We start from the raw sequence: 13,736 nt of genomic DNA, 5'->3' as shown, positions 1-13,736 counted from the left end.
GATTGCTGTCTCTGGGTGCAAAATTCATTTCACTACTTGAAACTATAGTTCAGTCTTTTCAGAATGTGGAAAGTGATAATTCTACGTTGTCTGATGCCAAGAACGAGTTCCTAAATACTAAGAAACATTTGTGAAAAGGCTGAATACAGTCCATTTGCAAAAGCTGATGAGAAAGATAATGGACAAAATAATACCATGGAAAAATCAAGTGATCGCTCCCACACATCAGTGCTGCCTACATTCTTGAGCCCAGACCTTTCTGATAACTAATTTGATTTGGCTTGTGAACTCATAGTGGCTGTTGCAAATTTTAAGGGATATACAAATGAACAAATCTGACAGAGGCAGCAAATTATAAAGCAAGAAGCAGCCTGTTCAGTCATAAAATAATGTAGAGTAAAATACCAGTTTGCAGAGTACAAAACCGCTTGCTTTATCATGATGGAAAGTGTTGTCCTTGCACTGTAGTTACAATGGCAAAATTTACATCACTTCTGTGCACTAAATAAAATTGATCAGCTTGGGGAATGGTCCAATCAGAAATAGACCGAAGACTTCCACTGCTGGGAAGCTAGTGACTGTCTCTAAGATTAGAGAAGAAAATTGCAGGTGAAAAATTTAGTGAGTATTCATCAGATTAAGAAGAAGAGGGAGATACTGATGAATTTGGTGATGACGACAAAGATATAGATGAAGTAGTTGAAGCTGATAAAGAAAAAGATAATGTAAAGCGAGATGCTGCCTGTGACTGTGCCCCCCCCCATATGGCTTTATGGAAATATACTTATGAATGTATATATGGCATAACTAGAATGTGTTTTATGCTACATATGCCATGTAACATATCTCTGTAAAGGTAATGATATACTGAATCTATTAATCCTATTTATATGCATGTATCATTTTTGTATTCGAAGTTATGAATATTGGCTGCATACTTGTTTGATTCTGAGTAGGTTTTAGTGAAGCAGTTGCTCAGCTTACTGAGAATAGTCTTTTCTCAGGAAGTGCCCAATCAAGAAGCCCTTAAGCCAACACTGAACTTGGAGATGCCAATCCATATCTGAGCTTTCCCAGGAATGTGGTTTGGCTGGTAAGGAACTCAGCCATGCATGGACATGTGACTTGCCCAGGTGACTCCAAAACTCCATTTTGTAGCTGTACTTTGCATAGGAGAGAGGAGGGGGTCTCCACCCACAAGAGAGAGTCTATTTAAATCCCTGGGAGAGCCCTCCATTTTGTCTTCAGCTGACTAAAGAGAGAGCCTCTCCACCCCCAAAGATGCCTGAAAGAAACTGGAACTACATTTAACTACAGGGGGTGTGAGTGATTGCTGGACCCAGACTAGAAGGAGACTAGACTGTAAGAGAGCTTACTGGGTCAGGATTTTATCTGTATTCAGTTTTATTACTGTACTAAACTTACTTGCGTGTTTTATTTTATTTTGCTTGGTAGTTCACTTTGTTCTGTTTGTTGCTACTTGGAACCACTTAAATCCTACTTTCTATATTTAATAAAATCACTTTTTAATTAACCCAGAATATGTATTGATACCTGGGAGGGGGGGGCAAACAGCTGTGCATATCTCTCTATCAACTTTATAGAGGGCGAACAATTTGAGTTTACCCTATATAAGCGTTATACAGGGCCAAACAGATTTATTTGGGGTTTGGACCCCACTGGGAGTTGGGCATCTGAGTGTTAAAGACAGGAACACTTCTGTAGGCTGCTCTCAGTTAAGCTTGCAGTTGGTGGGACGTGGTTCAGACCGGTTTGGGTTTGCAGCAGGCTAGCAGGTCTGGCTCAAACCAGGCAGAGCACTGAAGCCCTAAGGTGCCAGGGCAAGAAAGCAGGAGCAGAAGTAGTCTTGGCACATCAGGTGGCAGCCCCAAGGGGGTTTCTGTGATCCAACCCATCACACTGCCTACCTAACATAAGTTTATTAAATAACTTTTGTGAGTTTTTGTGTTTAATTTCATTTTTTCTTTTGTAACTGTTAAGTCTTGAATAAAGTTCACATTTAAATGCTAACCTAACATTGTTAAAAAAGGTAATTATTGAACTTCATTTAATTTTCACATTTTTCTTAGTTAAAATAACTGAATTAAGTTTTTGTAATTGGGCATAAGTATCTATCTAAGGGTAAGCCTATTGTTAACCATCTTTCTTTGTTACTGTTGTTCTAATAAATTAGTGCTTTGATACATATTTGACCATTTTTTATTTTGACCATATTTAATCAATATTTGATTGGACAGTTGGGCCAGTAAAATGCCCAACCACATAAATCCCCCAAAAGTAAACTTCAGAATTCAGGTTGAGATTGATTTTGATTTTAATTTTCTTCAGGCAGGCCACTTCTTGATGATTTCATTGAAGAGCTGAATGAATATTTAGAAGAGGTTCGCAGGCAATAGACATCCTAATATCTTTGTTCCAGAGAGCTCTGCAGCTTCTAGTTACTCTGATACATAGTAGAAATGTGGAACGTTCAGTCTCCCATCTACTACATTCAAAACAACCAAATGAATTGAAATAATGTAAGATGCACAGAAGGTGCCTGAATACCATCGCCTTCTCAGTATGATTTATTAGTGTGGGGGGGAATAATTGGACTAAAATTCAATCACTGGTTCTAAAAATACATAGCTCTTTACCCAAAACCTCAGATTGCTTCTGTTTTTAGCCTAATTCTTAAACTTGTGCTAAAAAGAAAGCTTATTTAATACAAGCTACCAAAATGAGTTATTTGACTGACTTATCAGCTTATTTACTTATTTTATCAACTTATTAAAGCTGACTTTTTTTCTATCCATTGTAGCCCATTAACTTGAGCAAATGCAATCTCTCCATTCATATTTTTCATCTGAATGACGAAGGACCAAGCACTGAAAATCTAGAGGAAGAGAATGAGAACATTGTTGCAGCCAACCACTGGGTGCTGCCTACAGGTAGTCTTCTTTGGTAGCCAGCTGGGATGGTCAGTGGGAGATCCAGAGGAAAATCTGTGAATGGGAGGGGCCATGGTTGTTTGGCTGCAGCTATAGGGCTGCTTGTTAAAGTTAATCTGTGTATGGGATGAAGCTTGGTTCCAAACAGGTGTGAGGAAGCAATGAATTAACAAATATTTTTGTTAGTCATCTCTTTTTTTGACTGAAACAATGCAAAAGATTCTGGGATATGGCACACAATTTTGAAGTACTAGGAGGTGGAGGAAGTAAGTGTTTTTGTGGCCATGAGTGAAAATGCATGGTCTAAATGAATGCTTATTTTACAAGAACATTTCACAAACTAACCTTCTGCTCTGGTACTTGTAGTACATTCTAATTAACTTTTGGGCACCTATTCTTGCTCATACACTTAATATAATCTTATGTATGCTCACTCTTGTCTCACTGTATATAGTGGACATAGGCAATATTAAATGGTGGTATAATTAAGGGCTCTCAGGATGGCAGGCTTAATGAAAATATGCCATATTTTCAAGATCTGTTGGTGAATTCTGACAGTCATCCAAATTACTGAAAGGAGTAATTCATTGAATTCTTACTCTGGAAAAGTGAGGATCAGGGCCAGTAATTGGATCAGACAGTTATTATCCCATCTTGTCAAGTCATTCATTTAAGAAGGGAAAAAAAATAAAACTGGGAGGAGGAGAGGAGTGTAGGGGCCTTGTTTGCAAAACAGGAACAAGATTTGCCCCGGATGTATTGAAATAGGGCTTGATCCTCTCTGCTACTACCATGACTTCCAGGGAACCAGACTGGGCACTCGTGGGTTGGAGGAGACAGCAGTTTCATGGCATACTCTCCTTTTGACCAATCCTGTGGAAAACCTGAGTACACCACATAGTTCCAGCTCCACTTCTTGGGAAGGGTCATGGATGGGAAGGTGGCTGTTCATTTTGGCATCATTTTGCCATGTATGGTAATATATTAGGGTGGTTCTTTCCCAGTCACCTTCTTAGCTTTCAGTTCCTACCTATGAAGATCTCCTCCTATGATTAAGAGGAAACTCTGCTTTTAAAACCTTTTAGGTTCCTTTCTGAAAGCTCTAAAACTTTTATTTATAAGATTTTAATTTTCCTATTTAAAAAAACACCACATAAATACAAACCAAAATCAAGCAGTTGATTTTTCACTTATTTTCTACAACTCCTTGTTTTTTGTGCCTTTCTCTCTAACATGCCGACAATAGTCTTGTAAACAAATTGAATTGTAAAACTGGCTTTTTTTAAGAAACAAATGTCCTGGCTTCCAATAGATTTTACTCTTAGCAGACTTGACATCTCGCTTTGACATTGTTAACATGGAAAATAAAATGATTGGGAATAAATTCTATTCAATTAATTTTTTTCCTGCCTATAGGTAAATGTTACTGGAAGTTGAAACCAGGAAATAATTTAACCCATACTTACAGTTGTTGAACAAATAGTGTTATGCGGTAGAAGTTGTAAAACTGTCTGATTCACTAATGAGTAAAGAACTTTCCTTTCAGGGCACCAAAATTAATGTAGGTTAATTTTTATCGTTCATAACTGCCTGCTGGTTGTTCCATATCTCTAATTATGGTCAAGCATTTTTCTTATTGCTGAAAATCTGTCCACATTACAATGTACTGTTAGATAACAGATTGCTGGGTTTAACTGAGAGTTCTTAATTATTAATGAAATAGAATCCTATATAATGGCTATAATATTGTTTTGCAGTTGAATTCCATGGTCTTTGGGAGAGCCTTGTATATGACACTGAAGTAAAATCGCATGTAAGTTGAATGATTGACCACTCTGTGGGCAAGGAGGTCTTGACAGGTAACCTATAGAAAGTGCTGCAGCTTGGGGAGAAACAGTCTTCAGAAATGAAACTTATTTTACATGGAATTGTATAAAGCCTTATTAAACTTTTGTGTTTGAGGAGAAATATGCTTACCTTCTTAGTATACTTCTAGTCAGCTAAAACAAAGACAAAACTTAGCAAAATGAGATTTATTTTTTGTTTGTTTATATATTTTACACAACAAAATGTTCTGGTAATCTCTGGATAAAAATAGATGAAAATGGGTATATTAAATGATACACCCAAATAAGAGTTGTTTTTTAGCAGCCCTGCGCTCTTGCATTGACTTCTGCAAAGTGGTAGGTACTCTCAATTTCTGAAAAATAGGCATCCAGCATAAATTTATTTCCAGGACCCAAACTCCAGTTTTGTCCATAACACTTCATACAAAATAAAACTTTTTGTTTTACATTTTATGTGAATGAAAGGAGATCCTGAGGGATTGTGACTTAGCATATTCTTGGAAGCTGTATTGTGGACTATAGTAACTGCTCCATTGTTTGGCTTCATTGTTGGAGTTGTATTCAGATCTTGGGTGAAAGCAGGACTAAAACTCATTGATTTTACCATTTGTAGTTTGAATTTAGTCTGCAAAGTTTAGTGATGTTCTCATGTAAATGTTACAGAAAATACATAGCCCAACTGACTTTTCCATAACATTTCATGATGATGATACACTGTCATAGTAACTATTTAAAGCTCAGACTTCAAAAAATGATCGTCAAACATTTTTTAAACTCCTCTAGCGGAAAAAACACAGCCTTAAGAAACTCAGAATTCTTCCATTGACCTAATTGTGTCCACAGTGGGGGTTAGGTCAACCTAACTTTGTTGCAAAAGGTGTGAAATTATTCAAAGCCCTTGAACGATGTTGTTAGTTTGACCTAAATTTTAGGTGTAGGCCAGAATTAAGGCATCTACATGCTTATTCTCTAATGCATTTCTTCATTAATGGTCCCCCGACCATGAGTGTCTGTTGTAGGAACTGAAGTCTGCTGGAGCAGCAACATCTCCAGTAATGAAATAAAAGATCTTACAAGGGAGAAGCTCTTAGAGCAGAGTTAGTAGCTATTAGGGCTGTCGATTAATCGCAGTTAACTCGTGTGGTTAACTCAAAAAAATTAATTGCAGTTTTAATTGCACTGTTAAACAATAGAAATGTATTAACTATTTTGGATGTTTTTCTACATTTTCATATATATTATATTCTGTATTGTAATTGAATTCAAAATGTGTATTTTTTAGTACAAATATTTACACCGTAAAATGATAATTAAAAGAAATAGTATTTTTCAATTCACTTCATACAAGTACTGTAGTGCAATGTCTTTGTCGTGAAAGTGCAGCTTAAAATGTAGATTTTTTTTCTTTTCTTTTTTTTGGTTACATAACTGCACTCAAAACCAAAATACTGTCAAACTTCGAAGCCCACAAGTCCACTCAGTCCTACTTCTTTTTCAGCCAATTGCTAAAACAAACAATTTGTTTCTATTTACAGGAGATAATGCTGCCCTCTTATTTACAATGTCACTATAAAGTGAGAACAGGCATTTGCATGGCACTGTTGCAGCTGACATTGCAAGGGACTTACGTGCCTGATATGCAAAACATTCATATGCCCCTTCATGCTTCAGCCACAATTCCAGAGGACATGCTTCCATGTTGATGATGGTTGTTTAAAAAAATGTGTTAATTAAATTTGTGACTGAACTCTTTGGGGGAGAATTGTATGTCCCCTGCTCTGTTTTACCTGCATTCTGCCAAATATTTCATGTTCTAGCAATCTTGGATGATAATCAGCATATGTTGTTCGTTTTTAAGAACGCTCACTGCAGATTTGACAAAATGCAACAGAAGTACCAATGTGAGATTTCTAAAGATAGCTACAGCACTCGACCCAGGGTTTAAGAATCTGAAGTGCCTTCCAAAATCTGAGAAGGATGAGGTGTGGAGCATGCTTTCAGAAGTCTTAAAAGAGCAACACTCTGATGCAGAAACTACAGAAGTCAAACCACCAAAAAAGAAAATCAGCCTTCTGCTGGTGATATCTAATTCAGATATGAAAATGAACGTGCGTCGGCCCACACTGTTTTGGATTGTTATCAAGCAGAACCTGTCATCAGCATGGAATGGTGGTTGAAGCATGAAGAGGCATATGAATCTTTAGCTTATCTGGCACGCAAATATCTTGCAACGCCAGCTGCAACAGTGCCACGTGAGTGCCTGTTTTCACTTTCAGATGACATTGTGAACAAGAAGCAGGCAGCATTATCTCCTGCAATTGTAAACAAATTTGTTTGTCTGAGCAATTGGCTGAACAAGAAGTAGGACTGAGTGGACTTGCAGGCTTTACAATTTTACATTGTTTTATTTTTGAATGCGTTTTTTTGTACATAATTCTACATTTGTAAGTTCAACCTTCATGATAGAGATTTCACTACAGTACTTGTATTAGGTGAATTGAAAAATATTATTGCTTTTGATTTTTACAGTGCAAATACTTGTATTAAAAATAAAGTGAGCACTGCACACTTTGTATTCTGTGTTATAATTGAAATCAATATATTTGAAAATGTAGAAAACGCCCAAAATATTTAAATAAATGATATTATATTGTTTAACAGTGCAATTTTTTTTAATTGCAGTTGGTTTTTGTTTAGTTGTTTGATCTCCCTAGTAGCTATGCTATTTAGAAGTAATCTTCAGTTGGGGTGAGAGCGTAGGGAAGGCTGATGGCCATTGTACTGATGAGTCCAGGTTAGAAGAGCCTATGTCTTCGGGTCAGCCATAGGGCAGTATACCTTACCTCCTAGTGTGCTTGCTTTTTAACTCGTTCCCCTATAATAAAACACAACCCCTGCTTTCCCATAAACTCAGCACAGAACAAGTGGTCTGATGAACTTTCCTTATTGTATTGCTCTCAGACAAAACAGTGATTTTAGCAGATGCCAGGGCTGCTTTGGTAACATAGCTCATAACTCCACTTTTCAGGGGACTTTAAATCTTCTCCCTCTACTTGTCCTGTTCAAGCCAGTCCATACTAATGAAAAACAACATGGGTCAAGACTGGGTTAGGAAGGGGTTGAAAATATAACTTCATATAAAACTATTAATGCCCTCTAGGCGATTGAAAGGTTTGCAACTTATCTTATGGGAGACATAGAATGTGACTAATTTTTCCTGTTTTTCTAGAGGGTGAACTGGAAAAACAGTGGATATTTGACACTCATAGGCTGGCTTAGTAACAAGAGACTTTGAGTGCAGTTTTCAGCCTCTTGGTTCCCCATCTTATCTCATGAAAAATCAACTTTAGGGAGGAGTTGAAAATTGCAATAAATGTCCATTATTGAGGATGGCGCTCTGTGTGACAAATGTCTGGTTTGTCGTGAGGGTTGTCAAGTAAGTCACACCATTAGTATTCACCAGAATAATGCGAAATGTGTCCCACGGTACACTCCTACCTTTTAATGGGCTCCCAGTATCTGAGAGAGGTGCTTAGAATAGTGGAGCTCCACACAAGCAATTGCCCCGTTACGAAGGTCCCATGCTTCATCGGAAGCTTGTAAAACAACAAAACCCTGCGCTACAGAGCATGCTCATTGAGACCATGGTAACGATTCGATGGTTAACTATAGAATTATTGGCGCTAAGTTAATCACTTTTTTAAAAAATGTTTCTTATTAATACTTTCAAAGAAAAAGAAAAACGTAAATATTTTCATAATTAAGTGAGCTAGTCCATGGATAACAAAACAGCATGTTGATAACGTTTCAAATTGTCTTCGTTCCTGAGGAAAAGTGGAAATGTTCTTTAAGCCCTGATGCGCGTCAATAAACATATTAAAAGTATTATCTGTCTTTTAGAATTGTCTTCTGGTGGCTTGTTCACTTTCAGTAATGTCCCTTCCCTCTGCTATTGGGCCATCAGTTGATTGTTCCTCTTATCCAGAGTGCAACTCATTCTAAAATCTTATGGTTTCTCCTTGACCCAATTCAGGCTACCTCTCCAGTGCTTTTCTCTACTGCATGCACTTCCTATTGGTGATAGATATTCACCTCTGAAATGATCGTACTTTTAATCTAAATTAAAATTAGGCTATTGCATGGTAGGTGAACTGTAAACTGGTATACTGAAAATAACAATAGGCACATGGACCAAACAGAATATTGAAAAATAAATATACATTATTATTGGTAAGAAGAGAGACACTAAATAATAACCATCAAACTAAACTTAATGACTAGAAAAATATTACTTTTCACTTACATGCCTATTTAAACTACGGATAGATGAATTGAAACTACTTCTCAGTGTTAGAAAACTAACACTTCGAAAAGCTGGAAAATACAAACATTACTACTGTGTAATTGCAGAAATTCATAGATACTCCTGTTCACACACTCATTCCAATTTTAGAAAAGGAGTCCCGAAGAGAACTGTTGCAGAATAACAATATTGAGGATGTAATCAAGAGTGAAAAGACAGCTCAAGAATTAATATGTAATATGTGTTAAGAACATTTTCAAGTTCTCATAGTTTTTTTTTTTTTTAAAAAAAGCTTTGGTACAACATAAACTTTTTTGTTCTGTATAACAACTGTACCTACAAGACTTATGGCGTGCAATATTGCAAGAATGTTACATTGACTTCTCGGTGAAAATTTAACATAAACGGAAATTAAGATATAGAAATTAAAGTATACTATTGGGTATTCCTATTCTAATTATCGATGAAGTCAGTATAAAGTTCAACCTCTTACCTTCAAGCAGGAAACTAAAAACTGAGGACAGTATTCTTTTTTGGAAGCAAACATTCTTTTGTCTGGAGAATTCCTACTATTTACATATGTCCTGAGTAAAGCAATTTACAAATTGTTTACAGTAGCAAATAAGCAGTTCCATAGGATGTAAAGAAAATTTGACTGGAAGTATTTACATATGATGGACTATCAGTATATATCAGAAGATACAGCATATGATTAAATGTCAAATAGCATCAAGCATTATGACTAAGAAAAATATACATCTTCTAGAACGTCTGAAAGTAAATATAATATGGATGTGATTGAAGCAGCTTTGTCATTATTCCAGACCAGCAACAAAATCCAGTTTTTGGTGTCAAAAATTAAATCATAAATACGAAAAGAACAATGACCAGTTTTCATCTAAAACATAGATTGGACAGCAACCCATTTTCAGAATGTATGATGCAAGTAGCTTTAAAAAAAAGAGTTCATATCGAATTTGACAGTATGGAACAATATCACCAATTAAACACAGGTTCAATGCATATCTTATGAGATCTTTTGGTAATTGGAAATCCATTTCCAATATTTGTGTCTATGCAATTTCCAATAATATTGGTAAAAATATTTTCAGAGGGAACTATGCTTATTTTATCTAGAGTAAAGGCACTAAACGTAAATGTCAGTTTGAGAAGCAAAAGCAGACCAGAATTTAATTTAAAAATGTTTTCACACCTCATTTAACCATGGTTTGTATCGAAGTGAGAAAAATATATAAAAGAAGAAAAAAAGGAAAATTAATAGTACTAAGATAAGTAGAGGTGGTCAAAAAATGCAGCTTCGATGGGGCCTAGACGTTTGCCTTGTTCTATTCACTTCATAGTAGTGATGATGATGTTGTGTTATGTTCGCTCATTAATAATTTTGTTATAGTATGTGTGTTAACTGTTCTTCTTTCCCTCCTCTTCTTGAACTAGCTACTTGACTATGTGATGACAACTTTACTGTTTTCTGACAAAAATGTTGACAGCAACCTGATATCCTGGAACAGAGTTGTCTTGCTGCATGGTAAAATTTACAACTTCTAAATAAAGAGTAAATGTATTGATAATGAAGCCATTCTCTTGACTAAACTGTACTGCACTTCTGTGTGGTAGGATGTGGGTTCCTTTTCCCACTGGTTCTCTTGCCATATTCCCAGTACTGGAAGTAATCCCTCAGTGGCAGGAAATGCTTTGTCATTGAATGATGATCCCTCCGGATCAGGGGTTCTCAACCTGGGGGTTGGGATCCCTCAGGGGGTCGCAAGGTTATTACATGGGGGGTCGTGAGCTGTCAGCCTCCACCTCAAACCCCGCTTTGCCTCCAGCATTTATAATAGTGTTAAGTTTTTTTAAAAAGTGTTTTTAATTGATAAGGGGGGGTCGCACTCAGAGATTTGCTATGTGAAAGGGGTCACCAGTACAAAAGTTTGAGAACTACTGCTCTGGATAATTAGGGAGCAGCATTGACAGGGTTTCTCTAGGAGCTGTATCTAGTCTTTTTTGGGAAGAATGTAGTGGAACTCAAGGGAGCAGAGAAATAACGAAGCGATAACTAATTTTAAACAGATTAAATTGATTAATTGTTTAATAAACTAAGCAGTATAATTCCCTCCAAATACAATAACGATTATGTTTTCAGTTGTTAAGTGAATACTTATTGTGGTGTTTTCTTGTACAATGTACAAGATGGTTTTTGGACCGTCACTTAGTTGCTTTGGAAGGAATTATGCCATAAACAGGATTATGACTTCAACTGAACCATTATGTACCAAGTGGCAGTCCAGAATGAACTTCTGTGATCAATAGATGTTCTTAATGGAAATGCTAATTAATAGACATTCACTTAACCTTAGTAGAGCTACCATGAGATTTGCTAATAAATAGAGCAAATTGATAGAGAGCTCTCTTCTCCTCTTGGTTTATTTATAGGTCTAAATATAAAATGTTGTTGAAAGCTTCAAAACAGTTCTGAAGAGAGAAATGGATACTTTATATCGCTGGAATACTTGAGTCATAATGGATTTGTTTAATGTTAGAATAGGAATAAAGCAAAGAATATCAGAATCTGAAGGTTGTGGGTTTTTTGTTTTTGTTTTTTTAAATGTAGCCACATTACAACTACAACATTGACTTTGTGACCCATTGGAAGCATTGTCATCTTAGCTGGTTACAAATAACACAGTTAAGTTAGTGTCCACATATGAACTTTTTTGACGATGTTTGCATATTCACACTTCTCAGACTGGTTAAGCATGTTTGTGTTGGTGGATTCTTGGAAAATCTGGGCAGCTATCCTGCATGGGGTGGAGTGCCTGAAGGGCAAACCCACAGTGTGTCATCAGTTGGACACTGAGCAGACTGCTCTGTGATGTCTTAATGTACAGATTGCTGGAAGGAAGGAGGGACTGGCCAAATGCAAGCGTGTTTAGCATTTCTGTTTATACAGTAGAAGACAAATATGCTGGATCAGGTGCAGGAAGACAACAATATGCCATCTTAAGCTAGCAATCTACATTATTTAAAAAAAGAAAAAAGCACCGTTTGGGCAGTTTCGCTGGTGGGAATGCTTGCATATGGGGGAGGGTGCAGGCATTTTAACCACCATGATGTCTGGATGTACTCCAAACAGGGTTAGATGGCATAGTAATAAAACACCTACTCCCAGTGCTTCCACTGTTAGTTAGTGGGGGTGCATTAGTGGTAATGCAGTTCTGATAGATTTTTAAAAATAATGCTAGTGCACAGGGAGAAATGCTGTTCGCTGCCATGGGTTACTGAGAGTTTAACCATCTATCTGTGTGCAGACCATGTTTAGAGTCAACCATGCAAGTAACTGGTTACAATCTCCATTAACAGTTGCAGTATAGACAGGGTGCAATTCTAGCACTAATGAAGATTTGGACTCAATGAACAATCTGTGTAACTGTGCAGAATTGGCAGCTATGGTAGTGTAGTGTGTTATTTTATACTGCTAAATGTAATTAGTGTTGTTTTTGGAATTCAGTAGCTAAGGAGATGTCAGGCCATATTAGCTATTATGTGTTCCTGTGTAAAGTATTATATGGATATGGTTTGAATATAGGTCCTCCAGGAACTGGTAAAACATCACTCTGCAAAGCATTGGCTCAGAAGCTGACCATTAGACTTTCATACAGGTAATTTTTGTTAATATTTTGGTTTAAAATACAGTTTATTTTGTTAAACATCTGTAACCCATTAAGGGTTGCTAAAATCTGCCACCAAGTATGGCAGGTTTTCTTTCAGGCAGAGATTAGGTGCCGAGTGGTGTTCCTTATGTAGCATCCCTGGCTTGTTGAATGGCAAATGCTCACATTTGTCATATCTGATACTGAAGACACTGGGCTCGATTCACCAATACCTTTCACTGTAGGCAGCTACTTACACCAGTGGATGTAAAACACTACACATTTAGAATGATAGTGTATTTTGACTACTTTGTACACTCTTAAACTCCTACAGAAGATAAGAGCAAGGCTGAATCAGGCCCACTGTTTTGCTTGCATACAAAGTAGCCCACACCTTTAATAATTAAACAAACAGCTTTAGAGCCAGTTGTATTTGTTTTGTGGTGTTTGTGTTATAGATCAACACATCCTCCCTTACTCACCTTGTATATTCAGACAGACAAGTAATAACATTCAATTTTATATTGCAAATCTTAGTAAACTAGGTAACTTACTATTTTATAAATATTCAATTATAAATCATTATTACTCCAAGTAATGCAGTTTTTCGCACATAAGTGTGTAATAGACATGGATTATATACTCTTAAACTGAAGTATTAACACATTTAATTCTAGGGTCAGCCATACATAATTTAGCATTCCTGGCAATGTCTTAAGAACTGATGAGAATTAGCTTGATACTTGTATTACTTTGGATTGTAAACAATTACCTGAAAATAAGAATGAGGTTACTGGCATGGTAGTCTATCCCTGAATTGTGCCTAAATAGAAGCTAGTGTCAAATCTTAGCTTTCTTTGACAAAAAATTTGTGGAGAAGGTTAAGAGCAATCATATGCTGACATAAAACTGAGATTGAAATTTAGTTTGCAATAGTTACATTTTATAATCGGATACTTGTTTTAGT

The 13,736-nt window shown here is 36.5% G+C and overlaps 1 protein-coding gene across 8 annotated transcripts in view; it reads left to right on the top strand.

Moving 5' to 3' along the window:
• Window positions 1-13,736, top strand: part of TRIP13 (thyroid hormone receptor interactor 13) — a 45,382-nt gene that overhangs the window by 14,387 nt on the left and 17,259 nt on the right. For all 8 annotated transcript variants that reach the window (XM_073332573.2, XM_073332578.2, XM_073332577.2 and 5 more), the window contains exons 4-7: window positions 2,822-2,951; window positions 4,709-4,764; window positions 10,557-10,647; window positions 12,706-12,778. In XM_073332573.2, the coding sequence (XP_073188674.1) occupies window positions 2,822-2,951; window positions 4,709-4,764; window positions 10,557-10,647; window positions 12,706-12,778 (350 nt within the window). The remainder of the gene's footprint in view (window positions 1-2,821; window positions 2,952-4,708; window positions 4,765-10,556; window positions 10,648-12,705; window positions 12,779-13,736) is intronic.

Source organism: Lepidochelys kempii, chromosome 2, assembly GCF_965140285.1.
Source record: "Lepidochelys kempii isolate rLepKem1 chromosome 2, rLepKem1.hap1, whole genome shotgun sequence".
Lineage (NCBI taxonomy): Eukaryota > Metazoa > Chordata > Testudines > Cheloniidae > Lepidochelys > Lepidochelys kempii.
Note: the sequence above shows the minus strand (reverse complement) of the source record. Positions and strands in the feature narration are given on the sequence as shown.